Here is a 20512-nt window from a genome sequence, read left to right as displayed (position 1 = left end):
GAGAGTGATAGAAACTGTGAAAAAATAAGGTCATTAAAAGGTGAAGGATGGTTAATTGTACATTAACAGAAACATACGGTGAAGGATGGTTCATTGTACGTTAACAGAAATGCACGGTGAAGGGTGGCTAATCGTATGTTAACAGAAATGTTCCGTGTCGAAGCTACACGTGTAGGTCCGTAAATCCGGATGCAACACATCCACAGCAGAGTTTAACTTTTTTGTTTACACATTCCTTTTCAGGTCTTATTTGTGAAACGCAGATTTGGAGGCCAGAAACGCCTCGGCGGGGGGCTGCCTGGCGTCTCGGTGCTTCGCCGAGCGGGCTGCATTTCACACACACGTTTTCAGGGCAGCGGATCACGCCTGCACCAGGGGGGCTGCTTTCCCCCTCCCAGCCCCTCGGAGCCCACTTCGGGCCCTTCCCCTCACAGGTCGCGGCCTCCCCGCGGCGGGGCGGGCCGGGAGGTGCCGGGCCGAGGCCGGGCCCTCCCCCGCCGCCCCGCTCGGCTCCGCTCCGCCCCGCGGCTGCCGGCGGCGCCTCCATGCGCTCGGCGGGGCAGTGCGCAGCCGCGGCGGAGCCCAGCCGGGAGGAGGAAGCGTTTGCGGGGCGGAGGGAAGGAGGCCGAGGCCGGCGGAGGCAGCGGCGGCGGCTCATGGCTCCGCGGGCGGGCGGATGAGGAGGGCGAGTGCGGGCCGCTAGCGCTCCCCGAGGCCGCAGCTCCGGCGGGGGGGCGAGGCGAGGCCGGCTCTCTCTCCCCCCCCCCCCCCTTCAGCCTCCTCTCGCTTGGCGGCTCCGGCTGCGTGTCGGGGGCGCGGCGGTGGCAGGACCGGCTGCTGCTCGTCGCCTCGCCGCGGGCCGGGGTTATGGCCCCTTGGGGGAGCGCAGGAGGCTCCCCGGCATGGAGGTCAGCGCAGCTCCTGCTCCTCGTCGTCTCCTGCTGCGGTAGGTACCGGGGCAGCGACGCCGCCCGGGGTGGGGGGGTGGGGGGCGAACAAAGCGGCCTTTGGGCGGCGGGCCCGGGGTCCCTCAGCCCGGGGCAGGGCCCGGGGGCACCCCCCTGGACCGCCCCCGTCCTGCCGGCCGGCCCCGGGCTTCCCCTTCCCTTCCCTTCCCCCAGCCGCCGAGCCCGGCCGCTCCACGGCTCGCTCTTTGTGATTTCTTCTTGATTTTTTTCCCCCAACCCCGCTTGGGGGACGTGGGTGGAAATCTTCCTCAGGGAGGTCCTGCAGGCGGAGGCTGGGATTTGGCCCGGCTGCCCTCGCCTTTATCTCCCGCAGATGTCCGCGCGGCTGGGAACTCCGGAGTTGGTGCGCGACTGCACAAACAAAACAAACCCCAAATCCTCTGAGTCACGAGTCAGCGCCGGCTCTGGGCGGCGAGACGATGCCGGGGAGATGTTTTACGCCAGCCAGGTTGGGACGGAGGCCACGCAGGATGCTCCCACTGAGGGGTGCCGAGGGGGTGTCGAGGCGCTGCTGTCGGGCCAGGAGTTTGTGGCACGGCCAGCGCAGGCCTCGGACCTCCGCTTTTGTTCGGCGCGCCCGCAGCCCCTGCCAAAATGGCATTTCGTGGCTGGCTATGAACCCGTCTCTAAACAAAGCTGCTCACAAAAAATACATAATGATTGCGTGAGCGGCTGTGTTTACGCTGCTGCTTTATGGTGTGTAGGTAGCCCGGTGGCATGTAATAGGGCAAACCCCAGATGCTTTGCGGCGAGTGTTGTCTCGCTTTCCCTCCCGGAGTTGTGTTTGTTTTACAAACTTGAGTGCAGGCTCTGCCGCTGGGCCCCGACGTGAGGAGCAGCCGGCTGGCGTGGAGCTGGGCATGTGCCTCGCTCTCAGGGGGACGTCAACAGCGGCCCTGGGTTAGCCAATTCTGAAGTTGGTGCCTTTACTTTGAACATGGGATTGGGCATATTAAGGTAGAATCTGTTTTACTGTTCAGTAAAACAAACTGGAGGCCAGGGGGTTGATACACTCAGGTTTTGTCTGTGCAAAGGGCTTTGTCCAGTGTGTGCCTGTGCTGCGAATAGCGGTGCCTTGACTGTAGATACTCCGCATAAACTTTTAAGAATGCTTCCCATTTCATTGATTAATATATGTTTAAGTGAGTAAAAGTAAGATAGGCTTCTTCACGTAGAACTATGGTTACACCAGTGTCTGTAACTGAATAGTTACACTAGCATAGTTTAATTTTTAAGTGAGCCCCCTTGGATAAGCAAGGCAAGGTGCTGACCAACCTTTTAAATGCACACAATGCCAAAGAAGAGAGTATTTATGTAGGCTGGTAAAAAATCATATGTCAAAAGCTAAAGTGAAAGCACAAATGGAAAGGAGTTGGCTTTTGGTGAGCAGGAAATGGTGAAGAAAATCTCAGTTCTGGAGATGTTAAGTTATCCTTACGTTTATGTACTTAATGCGCTTGAGAAATGTAACTTCTGTGCAGAGGTTTTTTAACAAAGTCTATATTATTCTCTTATAATCTCCACAACTGAAATAAAAAGTGAAATTGCTAATTTTTTGTGACAAGCCTCACCAGCCAAACTTCAGTAGATAGTTTCAGGCTGTGGTGCTATAGATTTGGCACTGTTGTCAGCATTTCCACTGTAAAACTTAAACAACAAGCACAATCCTCTGTTGAGAGAGTGTGGGCGTGTTTTTTGGTTGTTTGTTTTAACAACTAAGTAAAATACGTGCGGAATAACATCTTTTATGGACCTTTACTCTAGGTTTTCCAAAGTTCAATCAAGTACGAGGAAGGCTCCATAACTCTTTGCCTCGCTGAGAAACCCGTTGCTGTTCATTGTCATCATTGATGCGAAGGGAAGGCAGCGTCCACTTTGTCAGTCTGCTGCCTCATCCTCTTGAAGGATTAATTTCTCCCTACAACTTCTTGTTATAAATGTCTGAAGTTCTGAGCAATTTCACAGCTCAAAGGAAGGGAACTTTATTCTTCCCACACTAGAGCATCCAAGAGGAGAACAATCATTTGCTATGTAGCGAAGCCCTATCTCTAGTACTCATTTTGATTTGTCTTGTTCATTTCTCTGGGGAGATGGAAGTGGGAGTGGGAAATATTCCCCATTAAAGCCTCTTACCTTCCTGTACAGCTGCTTTTAGTTCTTCCAAACTAAAATAATGTCACCATGAACTTTGATCAAGGCGCTGCTGACAGCAGAGCTCTGGACAGCAGTGTTGATCCTGAGCAGAGTCTTGCAGATATCGTTACGGTACTGTGTGTTATGGCTTTGAATTCAGTAGGCAGTGCTCAGGGTAAACACATACTTGGAGAAGCGGTAGTGCATTGCTTTAGTTTACTTCCATTATGCAGTTGCACAGCTATATCTAGAATTTTCCACTAATTAAAATACTAAATTCATGGAGGTTGATATGTGGGCCTTGAGCTCTCCAGAGAATGTTTCTCTGTTTCCCTGTAGTTAGTGATTTTTTTTCAAACCTTCCTTCTGATGATGACTGTAATTATAAAAAATTGAGAAGGAGGAATACTGATGTGTGAAATATTGGAATAGCACTGACTAACAAGAATTTTAGCTTGGTAGGATATTGGGCAGCAGTATTCACTTTTTAATATAACTGGCCTTCCTGTTGACTTGGAAATTTTCTATCCAATAAATACTTTATTATACATTTCTCTATACAATTCTGGCATGGCTTTTAACAGGATAAGCGTGAAGATATTTCTGCATATCTCAAAGGCCCTAAGAGTTGCCTGTTTTCAAAACAAAGCTGTATATTGCATTAAGTGATTTCTGTAGGGGAAAAACATCATTTGAGAAATTGGTCGTATTCTCTTGAGGGCAGGATTTTTCAAAACAGAGTTTGATGATTGATTAGCTGGAAATCAAATGAGTTTTGTTTTCTTGTTAAAACATCAGCTTGGATTTGAGAACTGAATTCCTATTACGTTAGATTTTTATTTAACCCTTGGCAGGATGATGGTTTATATCTTACAGGTGCTGTAATGCAGTGTTTTCAAGACCAGTTAGGGAGAGACTGGTGAGCAGAGTTCAAGTTATGAAAAGTCTCTGGAGTGGCACAGTGCAAAAACAAAGGCATGCTTTTGTTTGCCCTTTGGATGTGGTGTGGAGATGTGGATACTCACCTTTTTCAGACTGCTGCAAAGTCCAACTTTTTGTCTTAACTGTACCTGTCATCACACCATGTAGTAAGAATTTCTGTCCCACTCAACAGAAAACTACAGCAGATTTTATTGCATGTTGTAGAGTTGGTAGTGATCAATCCCGAGGTACAGTAGGCTAATTACCCTACTTCTGCCTTCACCGGACATAATACGTATAAAAGAAAAGTATTTACAGAAGTGGGACTGTGTCACTGAAACAGCTCGAGGGCAGAACTTTGTGGCATGATAGAGATCGGTCTTACTTCTCCGTATCTACAGGATGGGTTTGGGGCTTTACTTAAGTGCTGATGAATGAGAATCATTAGAAGAGGTCTGAAAATTGTTATTCCCAGAAATCATAATTGAAGCAATGTTGCATGTTACCACTGAGACTGCAGTGCTATCGACATTATTCTGGCCCATGAAAAGAAGAGACATACAGGCTTTAAAACGCTTAGTTCTGGATTAGTACCATCCCAGGTTTCTGTAGTACAAACGTTGATTGAGGTTACAATGAGATCACACATAATCCATCGTTCATTTGTTTTTTCATGGTTTTAAGATCAGGCAGGTCATATCGTTAAAAAAGTTAACTAGTCTGGACCCAAATTTTAGTTTCATGTCAGTTTGCTGACAATGGCATGAGGAAAAATAAAATTTCCTTCATTCTTATTTGAAAGAATAGCTTGAATCCTGTAAGCAAGTAAAGTCTGCCAGCCAATTTATTTCATTTTCTAAAGAAGTTGTGCTATAAAGCCAGAACGCACTGTCATAAAGGAATGGCTTGGCTTAATAAACCATTGTACCTTAAACTCTTAAATGTCACTTTTTAGTGATACTTCTGGGATACATTGGACAAATATATTTTGCTAGGAAGTAAATCATATTATTTGCAAAACTGCTGTGTTTAACATATTAGAAAGGTTTTGTAGTCCTTAAAGAGAAAATGGCCTAATTTTAATGGCATAGCAATTTCTATTGTCTAAGAAGTTTATCATCTGTCAAGTTATGTAAGTACATACTCAACTGGCTGTTCAGAGCCACAGTTAGGTCTGTAATCAGAGTACCTGTGAGGTCATGTGGATAATGCTTTGAGTGTTTGAGAGGAGAAGAAAAAAGCAGATCCTAGACAACCTCATAGCAAAAAAAGAGTTTGAAAATTTTAATCTAAGGTAATTGGGGTGATTTTAAGTACACGCTAAATGAGAACACCTTCAGCCAGAGGATGAACAGAGAGGTACTTGTAGCTGGAATCAGGACAGAAGCCACCTGATTCCATTACTGTCATCAGAGCAAAATGTATAATTAGCTTGGCTTTTCCAGCTTTCTTCTGACATTGCTAGGAGGAGAAGAGCACTGCTGGGTTGGAAGGGCCCTACGGGTGAATCTGTGTGACTCCTTTGTTTTGCTGGATCCTATTTCAATATCAGATAGATGGGTACCACATCTGTATTTTTTTTAACTGAGCACAGTATATATTGTTTTATATTTCTCCTTACTAAGACTTACAATTATGATCAGTCTTATGGTTCATTAACAGATCTCAAATTCTTAAAGTTAATATTTTGATATGTTAGTTACAGAAGTGCCTCTGCACACATTTACCTTTTACCATAGCTTTTATTTTGCCCTAGCTTTCCAAGCTGTGGAAGGCATTTTTTTCATCCTTGTTAAGTAGGAGATTCATTCCCTTATTTTTTTTATTCATGAGTACTGTTTGTACTGCATACATAGTCTCTTTTTGTTTTTTTTTTTTTTTTTTTGAGATGGCTCTGCATTTTCCAGGGGTAGTGCTCCATTTATATTGTCGCAGATAGTTAATAGTGATGCTGAGCACTGGAACAGCTAAGATATCTAGCAAGGCACTAATTGAGAGTGTGATGTGTTAACAAGCTTGGATTTTTATTTTTATTTTTGCTGTCTCACAGTTCACACAGTCGCACTTGTATGCAGGGCAGAATTGCTAGCTCGAACATTTTGTGGTGCCAATTATACTGAGGTGTCAAGTGGTCACTAAGATTCAGCCTGCTTAGTTGACGTGGCTTTAAGAAAACATTGGGTAGCAATGTGTTTAATAGCATGGGAGATGGCTGTGGATCCAAGTTCCTGTGTTTATCCTGTCAGTAGCAAGCAGTGCTCCCAGTGGTTTATATAGCAGGCTCTGTGATACTGTGCTCTGAAAAGTTGTGTTCTTCTGACTACATTTTGTGGCATTTTCTACCCTTGACTTTTTGACATAGTTGTTCCTTTAATAATATTTCATTACAATTAAAATTCACAATTGCATTGAAATACATAGCACTGATTCTCATGAATATCTAGGCTTAAACTACTACTATGAGTGTGACTGACAGGTGAGTGCAAATACTTCCACAGGCACTCTTCTGGACTTGGTTGTGACTTCGTGCTCTGACCAGATGCTTTAAACTTGGATACACTGCCACTTTCTACACTGTTAACCTGTTGTTGAAATAAAGGCTTTTTAGCAAGGCAAATATATTTAGTAGTGATCCGTTTGATTTTTTCCCCCTCTAATCTTACAGTTTGAATCTTAGGTCATGAGGGCATTGGTGATAAGTTGCTCAGCAGTTTCTTGAGGAACAACTTTCTGGAAGTAGGCAGGAAAAGGTGTTAATCTGTTTTTGCCCTAACTTGTTACTGGAACAAAAATCAGAAAGCAGTGATAAAAATAAAATAACTCCTTTAAATGGAGTGCATTCTGGGGGGAGGGAGTTGATGGCCATACAGAAACATTTGGCTTAGTAGCTGCGGTTGTCATAAGATAGTCTCTCTTTTCACATAAGCATCTTGTGATTTATAGGTACTTTCTAGTTGGTTAGGGAAATTTGCTTGACATGCAAGAAAGCTGAACTTAACTTATCGAGAGTTGCAAACTTTCTGCAAAGCAATGAAAGTGCACTATTTGCATTTCTGTGGAAGGTGAAAGTAAGCTTGAGCTATGTTTTCAGGCTGTGATTTACATGTTTGCACGCACCTGATTGTGTGTCTGTAATTCGTGACCATCCTTCCCCTAACCGAGATGTTTCCTCTGCCAAGTGGAAGTCCCCGGGACCGACTTTGTGTAGCAGTTCAGAGCAGTGTTTAGGTCAGTTGCAGACAGAAAACAGGAAAGTGATCCTCTAACAAGCAGTGTGAGCACACTGGTATGTGGTGGAAGACTATGGTGTTCAAAACTTAGGAACAAAACACTCGGTAGAGGTTCCTGTAACTTGGTTTTCTGATTCTAGCTTTGTGTGAACCTACTGGGAGACAGGTCCCTCTAAAACTACAGATTGCGGGAACAGGTCTCTCCTGAACAAGATTACTTTTCCTCTAATCTATACATCTATACTATCTTACTAGAAATAAGTTTGTTCTATTCAATGTCTCTTAAAAAATTGATGAGCTTATTCATTTAAGGAATTGTTCCTTTCAGAATAACTTTGTCATTCTGAAAGTTTTCAGAAGCAAGCAAATTGAGAACAGAAATTGGATGTCTCGTTGATGTGTCTCAGCGAGGGGAAAGCACGTGCTTGTGTTCGTGTGTTCTGGCTCCTAGGCTTTACCTGTACGTGAATTTTCATGAAGCATATTAGAATCCAAGAATGAGTTAGTATACCCTCATTGGGTATTTGACTGCAAGTAGAAGAAAGTAAAAGCTTCAGTTAGGGATATTGTAGTAACTGGGATTGAGCATGCTAGGGTCACCTCATTTAGTAAACAAATCCTCATATATAAAAATGCATAGCTTTAAGTGGAGGCCTTAGCACTCCCCTTGTTTTCCTGCTGAAGGAAGCCCTTTCCAAAGAGTGAACGATTCTAGAGTCCTAATTAACATGCTGTCTTATTCGTTGCATTCGTGTATTTACTGCAGTCTGTTCTTCATACTGCTAAGCAATTACACTTTTCCATTTGCTCTCTTCTAAAGAAGTGCTCAGAGACAGTGCACAGGGATTTAACTCTAAATGCGTGTCTAAATAGTATGGAAATATTTGTAACTGGACTTGGGAGAGTTCCTATTTCTTTTTTTTTTTTTTTTCCAATTTATAATTATTAAGTACAGAGATGCAACATTTCTCCTTTCCATGATGCAAACACCAGCTTAAATATTCCCAAAGAGATGCCTGTTGGCAAGTCAGGAAGATGAATGATAAAATTGTCAGACACCAGTGATCATACTGACGTGCAGCTGGATGTACTGCTTGGGACTGATTTGGGTAGTTGAGTAATTAGTAGAAACTGAGCTCCCATCTGTGTGCCTTTCTATTGCTTATATGTTTCCTACCCTAAGGTTTGAATAGAATGACCGGTTCAATGGCTAGAGGTACTCATGGAGACTGGAAAGTTGGGACGGCAAAGAAGGAAAGACTGGAGAAGACATGTTCATGTCTAACAGTGGCAGAATCACGCTTTAATACGGAAGGGAAAGTGCAAGCTCTTGGGGAGAACAGCTGGTACTTAAGAGGCTGTGAAAATGGCAGTAAGGGGAACAGTCTTTTTATTTTAAGGGGTGTTATGGTGACTGTGTGAGCATCTAATCAGTCTAAGTTGTTACTCTTGGGAATTATCAGCAGTCGAGAAAAAGGATTGGAGTGCAGCTGGTCTTGCATGTGAGTCCGTCTCTCCATGTGGTCTGTCTCTCAGGTCTCAGGAGTATGCTCAGGCAGCGGGATGTCACAGAAACTTGAGATTCCTGCTTCTTACCTGTACTTCAGAAGAGATAAGTGAATGAGCAGAGATATTAGAGGATTTCTGTAGCACAGCATATGGCTTTTGTCAGCATTTTGAAACATCCTTTTTTTGTGACCCTGGCGTGTATTCCTCTTCTTGCTGACAGGGCGTTTGGGCTTTGTGCTTCGCTGCTGGCTGCGTCTCGGCGCCGCGTGCTCCTCGAGTGTAGTTACTGCTGACCTCCCTGTCGCGGCTGATCCAGCTGCAGCGCTTCGCAGTGCCTGATGTTGTCTGGCTGTCTCGCTCCCCTCCCTGATGTGAAGTCGTCTGTTGTGTCTGAGCACACTGCAGCGAAGCTTCAGTGCTACCACAGTTCTAAAGTAAAGAGTAACCCAGCATACCAAGGCTGAGTGATAGTGTTACCACTCTCTTGTGAAGTCCACAATACTAAATTTCTGTTCTTCAGCTGTGGAAATCTGTGAACAGTATCTGGGACCTGTAGAGCCCTTTTGCCTTAATACTATGAATGTATAAGACTTGGCAAAAGGAGCATATCTTTGTCTTCTTGCTGTAGTGAGGAGCACAGTCCGCTTTCCCTGCTGTCTGTTGGAGCCACACAGCTTGTCTGTGGTGCCTTTGGGTCCATGAGGAGTTTTCCTGGAACAGGAGATGCGGTATTCCAGATGTGCAGGTTAGAAGGAGCAGCAGTGCTGCAAACTGTACAGTGTAATGGTGTCTCCTGGGGTGAATCCCTTTGAAGTCAGGCTGCCTAGAGTGTCTCACTCCTCATGGATGGGGAGTGAGACCCCTCTCTGCACTCTCAACTAACAAAAAGTTAGTGCTCAATGCTGACTTTCTAGAAGCACTATCGTGAAAGATACAGCAGTACATCTGTCTCAAAATGTCAATTAAAACCACGGAGGCCAGGAATATATATGCAGGGACGAAGTGAGTGTGTTTGAATCGCTCTTACTAGTTTTCTAGAACTCACCCTAGTTTCTGGTTCTGCAAAGGAGACAGACCTGAACTCTGGGTAGCTGTTTCGGGCTTTGCACATGAAGGAATTCGCCATAAAATGCAGTAGCTTTTAGAAATTATTAATAACCAAAGTAAGTCAGAATTTAAATTTTTAATCTGAGACCCTGCTTGCTGACCGCAGCGTACGTTTGGGAGCCTATAAATTGCTCAAAGCACTTAATTTGTGAATTTGTGAAATGTTTATGAAATAAACATCCACACTTTCTCATGCATGCATGTTACTTAAGTAAAACGATCACATCAAACAGTAGCTTTTTTTCCAAGGGAGGATGACGTATTCTGATGAGGAGAGCTGAAATAGCTTTAAAGTTGAGAGTTGCTGCGCACAATTTATAAATTATTGCTGTATATATGTAAGGATTATGGCATCAGATCCTTATTAAGCATCTTCTTCATGCATGCACTGAAGTGCTGTATACTTTGATATGTTTTTGAAGTGTCTGAAGATGTTTTATTTTACTTAGACATGTAATCGGGGTTTGTGTTTTGCAGTTCATGAGGTTCCCTTGTTCTGGGCCTGCTCTTTTCCCTATATCTGGAAATCTGCTATTGAAGAGAAGGGATGTGTGCTTAACTGAGAGATACGCTTTGTTATTACATAAAAGTGGATAAATAGAAATTTGAACATGTAGGCATTATGTCTGACATCGATCTTCTACTTGTCACCATGCTGTGTCATATTTCTTGCTATTTTAAAATTCTATGCTTTTCTTTCAAAAGGGTGTAGGAGCAAGTGCTGAATTTTGTTAGCAGGTTGGCTTTTAATAGAGTGAAATGTCTGCCTGTATATGTAATTTTTAACTATTTATTCTACAGCAGAATTAGTGCTTTGAAGCCTAATTTACCCATTTTCCTTATCAAGCTATATTCCTTAGAAAGGAAATCCAAGCCTTAGAACTGCTCTGTGGAAATACAGAGTGAAGCATGGTCATGATGTATTTCTTTATTAGTGTTACCACATACTGAACAGCTGCCTTAACCTTTTCGTAGTGAAGTTAGTTATTGACTTCATCTGTAATTCTGCTAATGGAAATTGACAACATTGAGGTAAACCTCTGGTTTTCTGATGTGCATATAACTTTGTGTAAGTGCTAATGAATTTTCTGGCTGTTTTGATTATGCATATACCTATTTGGAGGGGGAAAGGGTGTGGACTTTTAATCTAAGCTCAGCCTTGACTTTGCTGTGCTTTGTTGTGATCAGTGTAAATTTTACTGCTGCTGGCATCAGTAAGACCGAAGTCAAATCAAAATGAACTGCTTTTAAAAACCAGGTAAAATTGTTACCTGCAGTTTCATAACTATAAGCAAGGAAATTGACTTTAGACCTTAGGAATTTTCACTGGCATGTTTATTAATTCAAAACTATCTTTATTAAAAGCTGCATTGGTAAATTTTACCCAGCCAGGGTTATTGTAGGGTATTCATCTATGGTTTAGGTGATCCACTTCAGAAAGCTATGCAGATCCTGAGAGGATAAAAGCTAACATGAATGAGTTGCACATTCACTCTTAGCTGCAGCAAGCCTAACAGTCTGGGGACTGAACTGGATAAAATGCTTCTAAGAGTGTATATACAGACCTCTTGAGAAACCACGTTGTCTTAGGGTGTCCCAACACTGGTAATAACAGAAACTGTGTAAAAGTCAGTGCTTAGCCTCTGTGTATGTCTGTAGGTGATCCTGAAAGGAAAAATCAAGTAAGTAGTCAAGTGGATAACAATCAGTGGTGGAGTATAAACAGTGCAAGAATTTGCAAGTATTCTGTCTTCACAGTAGGCACTTATCACAAATAAGTCGTACTCTTCAGTTTTGCAATATATACCAACTTCAAAGTACTTCCTAATTTTAGAAAGTAATGTATTTGTAGTATATACGCACACAAGATGAAGAATGACGAACTCATACCATGAAATATTCCATACTTCCTTTATACTTCTTTCCCAGAACCATACTTTGTGTATGCCCTCTTCCTTTTTTTTTTTTTTTTTTTTTTTTTGAACAGCAAATGCACAGCGAAACCCATGTCCTTAAATTGTGGCTTATTATTATTCATTGGGCAGAGTTGCCAGTAGGAATTGTATGGGATGTAATCTGCTTTCATCAATGCACAAGTCTAACAATGCTTGTTATGCAAATTGAAAAGAAGCTACATCTGAAAGAATACAACTGCCTGTCAAATTTGGTTAATGGTATTAACCTAAAGTACTAGTATCTCTGCACATGGCTATTTTCCAAAGCTTTCTTCATCCCATTCTTCACAAGGCAGTTTGTTTCACTCGAACAGTGGTTGAATTTGAGTGTCCCAACAAATAGCTGCTGTTTGAGGTTTTTTCCCTAGTTGACTGTTCCTTCATACGGAGCATCTCTTTGTAAGAGGGCACTTGTGTATCAAACAATGACTTCCTGGTGCTAAGCTTTCTTAAAAATAGGCTTACGCTGGAAGGATACCATCAACCTAACTGACACCTAAGTTTTCTGTGCTTTACTGATATGACCTGCTTGGAAAGAAATCTTCAAAGAACACTTTTATTTTAGAATATTTTTTTTGTGCAGTTGTCTAAAAGCTCTTTATTATCTACGGATTAAGCATTAAGATGGCCTAATAACCCCTCACACTAATAGTGTTCCTGTGAAGTATTCTTGTTTACAGGGTAGAAGTTGAAGCACAGAAAATAAAAAGCTGCTCCATAATTGTTCTTGAATAGAGTCTGCTATTTCCCATTTCCTGTCATTTCTGATTTTGTGCGTACAGTGGGGAGCATCGGTTTGGCTTAGCTTAAGGCAGAGTCAATGTGGGAAAAGGCAAGTTTATTAAAGGAATGAGAGGCAACAGGAATGTGACTTACTGATCTGAACCTGTCTTCAGAGAAGTCTCTTTTTCTCACTTCTCAGTGTAGGCAGACGAGTCTGATTACTTAAATGCCTGAAGCTCAGTAGCGTGCAAGTCCTGAAGTGTACTAAGTACATGTATCTTGGAGGCTGGCTTCGCACCTGGAAAATTGCCCACTCAGAGGAGGGAAGATAAAGGGTGAAGAGTGGTCCTAAAGCATTTAAATGCAAATGGCACCCTTTTGGGAAGGATGCAATCGCTGAATTTTAGTTTAACTGGAAGGAGGCTGTCTTGAGAGCAGTGTGTCTGTTACCACTGTATTTGTAACTCCAGCTCCTATCCTGTCTGTTTTTAAAACTGTAAGTACCAACTCATTTCTCTCGTCCCCAAAATGCTAGTCCTCTTCTGCTCGTAAGGAGTAAGGCCCACTGTATATTTAAGCTACTCTTTGTTAAGTGAGTGGATGCAGTTCAGTGATGATCTGCTGCTGCTGGATAGAGACCTCCTTCAGACGAGCCATTTTACTGGAAGCAGGAAAGTACAAACGTTTCTTCTCAAGAATTACAGCGTTCTGTGTGGAGTTTCCCATTATGTGTTACCCATTTAGTAACAGGTAATTTTGCAGCGAAACATTTGTGAACACAAGTAGAAATACACATTGTAATGAAATTAAAACTGGATTTTGGGGACTGTTACCCTTCTGCCAAATGTGGTAGAAATAGGCCAAAGTATTGAGAAATGGGTGTAGAGATGCACACAATTGCACTTATACTATGTGATCAATTGAAAAATAGTCTCAAGTTGATACTCAGCCAGATAAGAGTGAGAATGAGTAAACTGAACAACTCCAAGTGGCTTTGGGAGTATCAGGTTGTGAACTGGGTGGATGGTGGGTTGGGCAGTAATTGCATTACTTGACCTTCAGCCATCTAGTACTCCTCTGAATGGTTCTGGCAGGAATTTTCTGAGGAAGAGTAGAAACATTTTGATATAGTATCCTATATCTTTAATAAGATTTTTTTTGATGGTGGGCCACTGGGGACCCAGGAGTTGGACTCAATGATCTTTGTGGGTCCCTTCCAACTCGGATATTCGCTGATTCTATGATTTTTTTTTTTTTTAATACTGTAACTGGACTGCAGAAAAAAAATCGTAAGTTGTTAAAGCTCTTAGCAGAAAGGAAGTTAATGTCTTACATAAATGTGTGGGAACGTTTTTCAGTCAAGACGGGAAAAATAAGAGCTGAAAGAGTTTGTGTCGAGACAAAAATGGAGAAATGGCGTACTAGGTGTAGGGATAACGTGCTGGAAAGTAATTATGAGTCTGAATGTCAGAGTAAATGGTGATAAGGATTTTGGAAATACCTGTTAGAGCACATTCTCCTCTCGGAGGCATTCATTCCTCTGATTATGTTCAAGCCTACTTGGGCTTTTGTCATAGGAACTCTCTCCTAGAGTGTGTGTGTTGGGGTATGTTCACTCCTGCTGCTCTGCCTTCACCTCCCCAGGGGAGCTGGGCCTTTGGTAAGGTTCTCAAGTGTACTGTGGTGTGAGGCTTGCTGTGCTTTTTTTGTGAACATCCCAGGGTCTGGAGGGGAGGGAGAGCACTGTGAGTGTGTGAACCCTCATTTATACTTCTGCCCTTGTGCGCATCAGCCCAAGAACAGGAACATCGCAATTCAGCAGCCTCACGCAGTGCTGGAGTTGAGAGGGATGGTGTAGCTTCAGGTATGGCCACGATTATGAGATCTGCTTCAGTTAAAGGAAGCAACTTACTTCTTGGCCATCCATCTCCGTAGAGCTTTTTCGTTAAGATGGTAACGTTAGGTGGAAGTGAATGGTCCAGTTCACAGCTCTGCAAATGTGCCTGTCTATTTCAAGGTTGTCCCTGACTTCTTAAAATCTGATCTTTCGAATCACCGTGAACTTATATTTGAAACATGAAGGTTCAGTGTGCCGTGAGACACCAAAATTGGCGTTATTTGACAGATAAACAAATAAACATGTCATAAATTTTCTAGACATTTCCAATTTCTTGCAAAACGCTCAGATTCAAATCATGATTGTGCTGCACTGAGGTACACTTACGTGCTTGGCAGAGGTGCATCTTTACATGTTTGAATGATGCGGAGGAAAAAAGGATGTCGTTTGAATTCTGCATTACGGACATAGCTGTGTAAAGCTGAAGGTTGCGGGACTTCTTTTGCATGCTTAGAGTTGCTATAATATAATAAAACATGGGATTTTGTGACCCATACAATGTAGGGCTTTTCTTACTGCCTCTCTTGAGAGTAAGCACAGAAGGTGCATTTAGGGTCTTACAGACAGCCTTCATTGTATACTTTGGCAATCTACAAGTCATTGTGATCACTTAATTTCTGTAAGAAGTAATAGTCTTTCAAAAAAAACCCAAGTTTTCCAGTAGTAATTTCTCTTTCCCCGCTGTGAAACTGCATTCTTGGGACATTTTACACAAGTGTTTTGAAACAAACTTAGGTCTGCCCTTTTCAATGAAGTTACATATGCTGTGGCTGTCTTGAAATCTTGCTGTACTCTGAATTGCGGCTGCCTACACTGGCTGTCAAGTCAAATGCTTATTCAACCCTACAGAAAGGATTTCTTTGCTTCATTTTGCAATTGTGCTATCCAACAGTCTCTTGTTTCTAGGTCCTGGTAGTAGAAGATTGTTTATCTTTTTTAATTACTGTGAATCCCCGTGGCGAGAGGCTCCAGTACCCTGCAGTTCTTTCCAATGAGAAAAAGAAGTACTCTGGCTGTCGCATGCACTTCTTTTCATTGCATATAGAGGTGGCCGTGTTAACCATCTCTTTATATTGCAAGTACTATTTTACAGCTGTTTTCATGTCACATCTCCTCCTGTCTCTATAGCTACCTCTAACACAAAATAGTTCAGACTTTCCTAAATGCTTCCCAAAGTTTCCAAGGGACAGACCTTTACATTTGGTGTGCAGAAGTCTGAACTTTGATTTGGGTTATTTGGGAGAAAGAGGGAAGGCGAGGGAGAATGAGGGATCTAAGCACCGAGTAGCTCTTAATCAAAGTTCTGCTTCACTTGGTTTTACCATCCTGTTGGTCTGCAGTGGTTCTTTGCTGATAGCTTTCGCACTTATTAACACTACTCAGGTTTGTCCATTTTTCCTTTTGTGCTTCCCACCACCTGGGTAGATGTCTACATGAGATGCACAAAGCTGTCACACTTGCTTTCTTCAAACATTCCGGCCGCTGCTGTGGTTCCTATAAAGCACCACCGTTATATTTTGGCACCTCATGGGCTGGGATTTCCAATTGTTTTATATATTGTTCTCTCTTACTGTCTGTTCCTTTAGCTGGTAAACTGTAACATACACTGTTCTCACAAAGCAGGGAGCTCTGTGGAGCAATAGTTGCTTTTTGTGTTTGTGTCTTGCTCCTGACAGTAAAGTTATAATGACGATAAATGCTTACTTGCGCTTTTAGGAAAAAATAAAAATAATAATTAAAAAAAAGAGCAGTATATCATTGTGTTTTACAGCTACTATGAGCTAAGTAGGGGAGAATCTAAACTTCTTGCAAATTCACTTTTGCAGATGTCATTTCAGACACCCAATGTCTGAAATCAAAAGTGTTAAACACTGTTTCATAATGTGCAAAGTACAACACGAGCATCTTTCTTGCAGGACAAGAATCACAATTTTAACAGCAGATAACATAGGAGGGGAAAAAAAAAAACTTGCATTCCAAAGACAGGGAAATAAATACTGGTTTGAGTCTTGGAGTTTTATACATGTTCTCTATTGTTCTTTAATTAGATAAATACATGTAGTCTAATTCTAGCCTTTTGAAAATATTCATTGAGCTCCTGAAATTTACTATTTTAGGATCAATGACTTGTGCTGTAACTGAGATTTTTAGTGCAAGTATATGTGGGTCTTGCTTAAAACATAGGAGAGAAAATAAGCCTTACTGGATCGTAAATTTTACTGGATATTTGCCTTGTTATTTGTTTGTTTTTATGAAACTAACGTGCTTTCAACAAAAAGAATGAAAAAATAGCAAGGCTGCCATGTACAGATTTCTTCTATGGGTGGTGCACATACTCGTGCAAGTGTGTGCACACGTGTTTGTACCAGGAATGTGCCTTGGCTATTAAAGATCTTAAGAAAATGAATTTCATGTATTGTAGGCAATCTGTCTAACTAAACGATCTAACTAATGTCTTCTTTTTGAATAGAAGCAATTCACGGTAAGTTTTGAGGAATGCAGCATGTTATGACTGGCAACCTGCAGCAAATTCAGCTCTTCCTAACTCCTGAGGATATTTAATAAACAGCATAGTTTAGGCAAGTCTAGAAAATTATTGTAGCTATTTAATAGCCTTTTCTGTCATAGCTATTGAGATTTTGAAACTGACAACTGTGGAGGAGCAACTGCGTGAATTGAATGTCTTCTTATTAGTGAGAATAGAAATGTCTACGTGTTGTAGTTCCCTCGAAACTCAGTGACATCTCCATTTCTATCTGCTATAACTAGAGCAGATCAAATTATTCATAATATGTAATGCATGAATTTTGCATGTGGGTGTTTGCACAAAATTAACAAAAAGCCTTGTTCTACTGGGGTTGGAGGCACAAGCAAGAAGTGTGTTCCCTGCGGGGTTTTCCCCTGCTTTGCCTGTGCTTTTTACCATGTTGTTGCAGTTCGTGTGAACAGGGGTGTGCTGAGCTACGCTATGCAGGGTTACTTCTACACTCCAATAGCTTCAGTGAAGCATTAATAAGGGACAGAGGTTCTGTCCTGTGTATTGGAAGATAGCTGGGCAGACTGCGTGACATTTTGTGTAAGCTCAGTTTCAGTCTGAATAGGTGCTAGGGGTCTAAAAACTCCCTTTGGCAGACGTTGCATAAACAAGTCTGCACAGTATTTGCAAGGTCTGTGGTTTCTGTGAACTTTTTTTTTTTTGTAAATTAAAGAAAACAATCTTGGGAACTTTGCAGTGCTTTATAATTCTATCAGAAAGAAAATCAAACACATGAAGGAGTATAAAAGGTTATCTAAGTCAAAGGTTTATTTCTAGTAATAAGTAGCAGGAAGGGAAGAAAACAGTTTTATCTTTCAAATGAGAATATTTTTCATAGATGCAATGAACTGCTGTACTTCTATGTTTTTTGTATTGGATGTTTGTGCATGTAAATACAATGTTGCTTCACTATCCTTTCCAGTAAAGAGTTTGCATTCAGTTCAGTTAGTGAATGAGGGTGGGTTGTTTTTCAGTTAATTTGTATTTATTGTTTTTACCTTCGTAAAGCCAGAGTTGAAGCTGAGTGGGAATCTACTGTTTAACTTGGACATTCCCATGTTTGCTCAGCCTGATGTTCGTTCACTAGGACGCCAGCTAACTCAGAAGTCAGGTTTATCAATCCTCTACTTTTGTGCCTGTCAAATGTATGAAATTTCCTTCTTGATTTCTGCCTGAATTGTAATATCTTAGCCCATCTGTTGCGTAAAGGCTTAAAAATAATTATTTCAATTGGCTTTATTGTATGAAACCAACAGGTTTAATGTTTTCTGGATTTTGAGGCAATTAATTGTGTTTTTTTGTTCGTTTTTAGTGAACATGACTAGTTTCCAGTATTTTCCTTTTTCTCTTTTGTTTTGAGCTATTGGTCACATGTGATGTAGGCCCCTAATAAAGAAATAGCAGTGAAGCAGTGTTTTCCTTTTCTTTAATAATCCTCGTGATTCTCTTCGCCCCCCTCCTTCCCCCAGTAGAATGTACTCCTACACTACTGAAGTCTTTTTTGGAAAAAATCAGTTGTAAATCTGAGTCATGCTGTCATCTGTAACCAGAAGCTTAGATGTTTTGAGGGTTCCTGGTAGGGATTCTTGGGGTAATGGCAGATAATGTTTTCATTTCTGCAAGCTTACATTAGATTTATGATGGTTTCTGTATTAGTTTATGAATAATGATTTCATTTCTTCTGTTAGTACTTTTTCAAGACAGAACAGAATCAAGACATTGAAAAAAGACAGGGTATCCAGCTGTATTACATCTTAAGAATATATGACCCGAAGCTCTGCTTTTAACATTTAATGTCTGACAGAGCTCTGAAATCTTCTGGTTGACTGTAGATGGTTTTTAGATTTATTTTTATATATAATATACCAGCTGTATGTATAGACAGTTGCCTACTACCATGTGTTCCTATTGTTGCAAGGAATTAAGAAGGGAAATCAATCTAAACCTGCATGGAGCAAAAGCAGAACCAGGTATTTTACTGCTGCAACAATATAAAGAAACTGTAGTAGATAAAAGTATGAAGCATGTGGAGAGTATGAATCAAATCTGAAATGCTTTTTCCCCCTACTATATAAGCACTATGCAGCCCACACATCAAATTTTTCCCCTAGTCTAGCACTTCTCAAATGAGAAATACTTTTAGTTTCTGAAATGGGATTTCAGAAGGAAAGAATAGTTACTGCAATTGCACGTGTACAAAGGCTCCGAACAGCCCTTTGTTAAAATAATTGAGCTTTATTATTTTTAAGCATAGCTTTTTTAAATAGCAGAGAGACTCTGGCTTTTTCAAGGTTTGTAAGTAATAAGGCAGTGGCATGTTTTTGAATAAGAGGGTAAATAGCTAATTTGCATTCATAATAGGGCCTAATCAGTTAAGAGTAGGTGCTGAAGCCTGTTCTAAAACCTTATCAAGGAGATAATTTAGTTAAGGATGGGTAGGCAGTATGTTCTCTTTTTTTCCCCCAGTTTCTGTTTTATCCCCTTCTCCTCTGATTTCCTGACTTTTTTTTTTTTTTTAAATTACTTGAGATTTAGCTGTAAATTCACTGTTTGAAGTGTTAAATTGTTTTTAGAGTTCCTTTTTTTTTTTTTTTTTTTTTTTAATCCAACTCCCCATTTGGCTAATGCAAAATGCTGCCCCAGATTACCACCCGAGGGCAACTAAAACTCACAGGCTGTGGTGTCAGTCAAGTATCCAACTGCGTACCTGGCTGAGCAGAAGTGTGGGGTTTGACGTGAGTAGAACTACTTATGTGCTTAAAATCAGGAATCTTGCTGAAGCTGAGCCAGCGTCTCTGCTAGATTTCCAATTTCCACTACTTGCTGCCAAGTATATTAGAGCTGACTATAAATAGTTTGTGGCATTTTTGAGTGAGAATTAAATAAATACAAATAAAAAATCTGCCTCTCTTCTGTCCCCACCTTTTCTAACTACAGCTGATGAGTTTTAATTGTTTTTGCTGAAACTTGAATACAAATGTCCTCTTAAATTAATAACTAAAACAACTTGACTTAAAGTTGTGTGTTTTAATTGTGTGTACTCAATTAAAAATGTATTGTGGAATTCACAGGTGCTTTTGTACATAATATTATGTAAAAAGTACCAAATGTTTTTTTCTTTTCCCACCTGCGGCATTAAATTGGAGTTGCTATAGTTACTACTCTAGCTTCTCTTTTGGGGCCTGGTATAAAGGAACCTCGGGTTATCTTGGTAATTTGGTGTGCAGAGATCTCTTTCAACAGTGTTTCCTGTTCTGCCTCTTGTGCAAGTCTCTCCTGCTGGTACACCCAGAGATTAGGCTTGTGCTGCATTAAAACAGCCAAGTGCAGAACTGCTGCTTGCTTTGTATCTTTGATTGGCAGCAGCAGAGAGCTGTGGCTTCCAGTAGAAGAAAGAAAGAAGAGTAGAAAGTGGCAGAGAGGCCTTACCTTTAGAGTAGGAACATGTGAGCTCGCTTTGTAGACTACAGCATCTTCCAGATGGTTCCTTGATGCAGCCCAGTGGTGCTGGGGGCTGTATTTGGAAGCTCCAG

The 20512-nt window shown here is 41.5% G+C and overlaps 1 protein-coding gene across 1 annotated transcript in view; it reads left to right on the top strand.

The window, feature by feature from the left end:
- The first annotated feature begins 681 nt into the window (after nucleotides 1–681).
- The window catches only part of LRP12 (LDL receptor related protein 12), a 52226-nt gene continuing 32395 nt past the window's right edge, over nucleotides 682–20512 (top strand). Inside the window, exon 1 of the mRNA XM_032181229.1 lies at nucleotides 682–946. Coding sequence (XP_032037120.1) covers nucleotides 868–946 — 79 coding nt within the window. The 5' untranslated portion in view covers nucleotides 682–867. The remainder of the gene's footprint in view (nucleotides 947–20512) is intronic.

The sequence above is a fragment of the Aythya fuligula genome, chromosome 2 (assembly GCF_009819795.1).
Source record: "Aythya fuligula isolate bAytFul2 chromosome 2, bAytFul2.pri, whole genome shotgun sequence".
Taxonomy (NCBI): domain Eukaryota; kingdom Metazoa; phylum Chordata; class Aves; order Anseriformes; family Anatidae; genus Aythya; species Aythya fuligula.
This window is presented reverse-complemented; position numbering and strand designations above follow the sequence as displayed.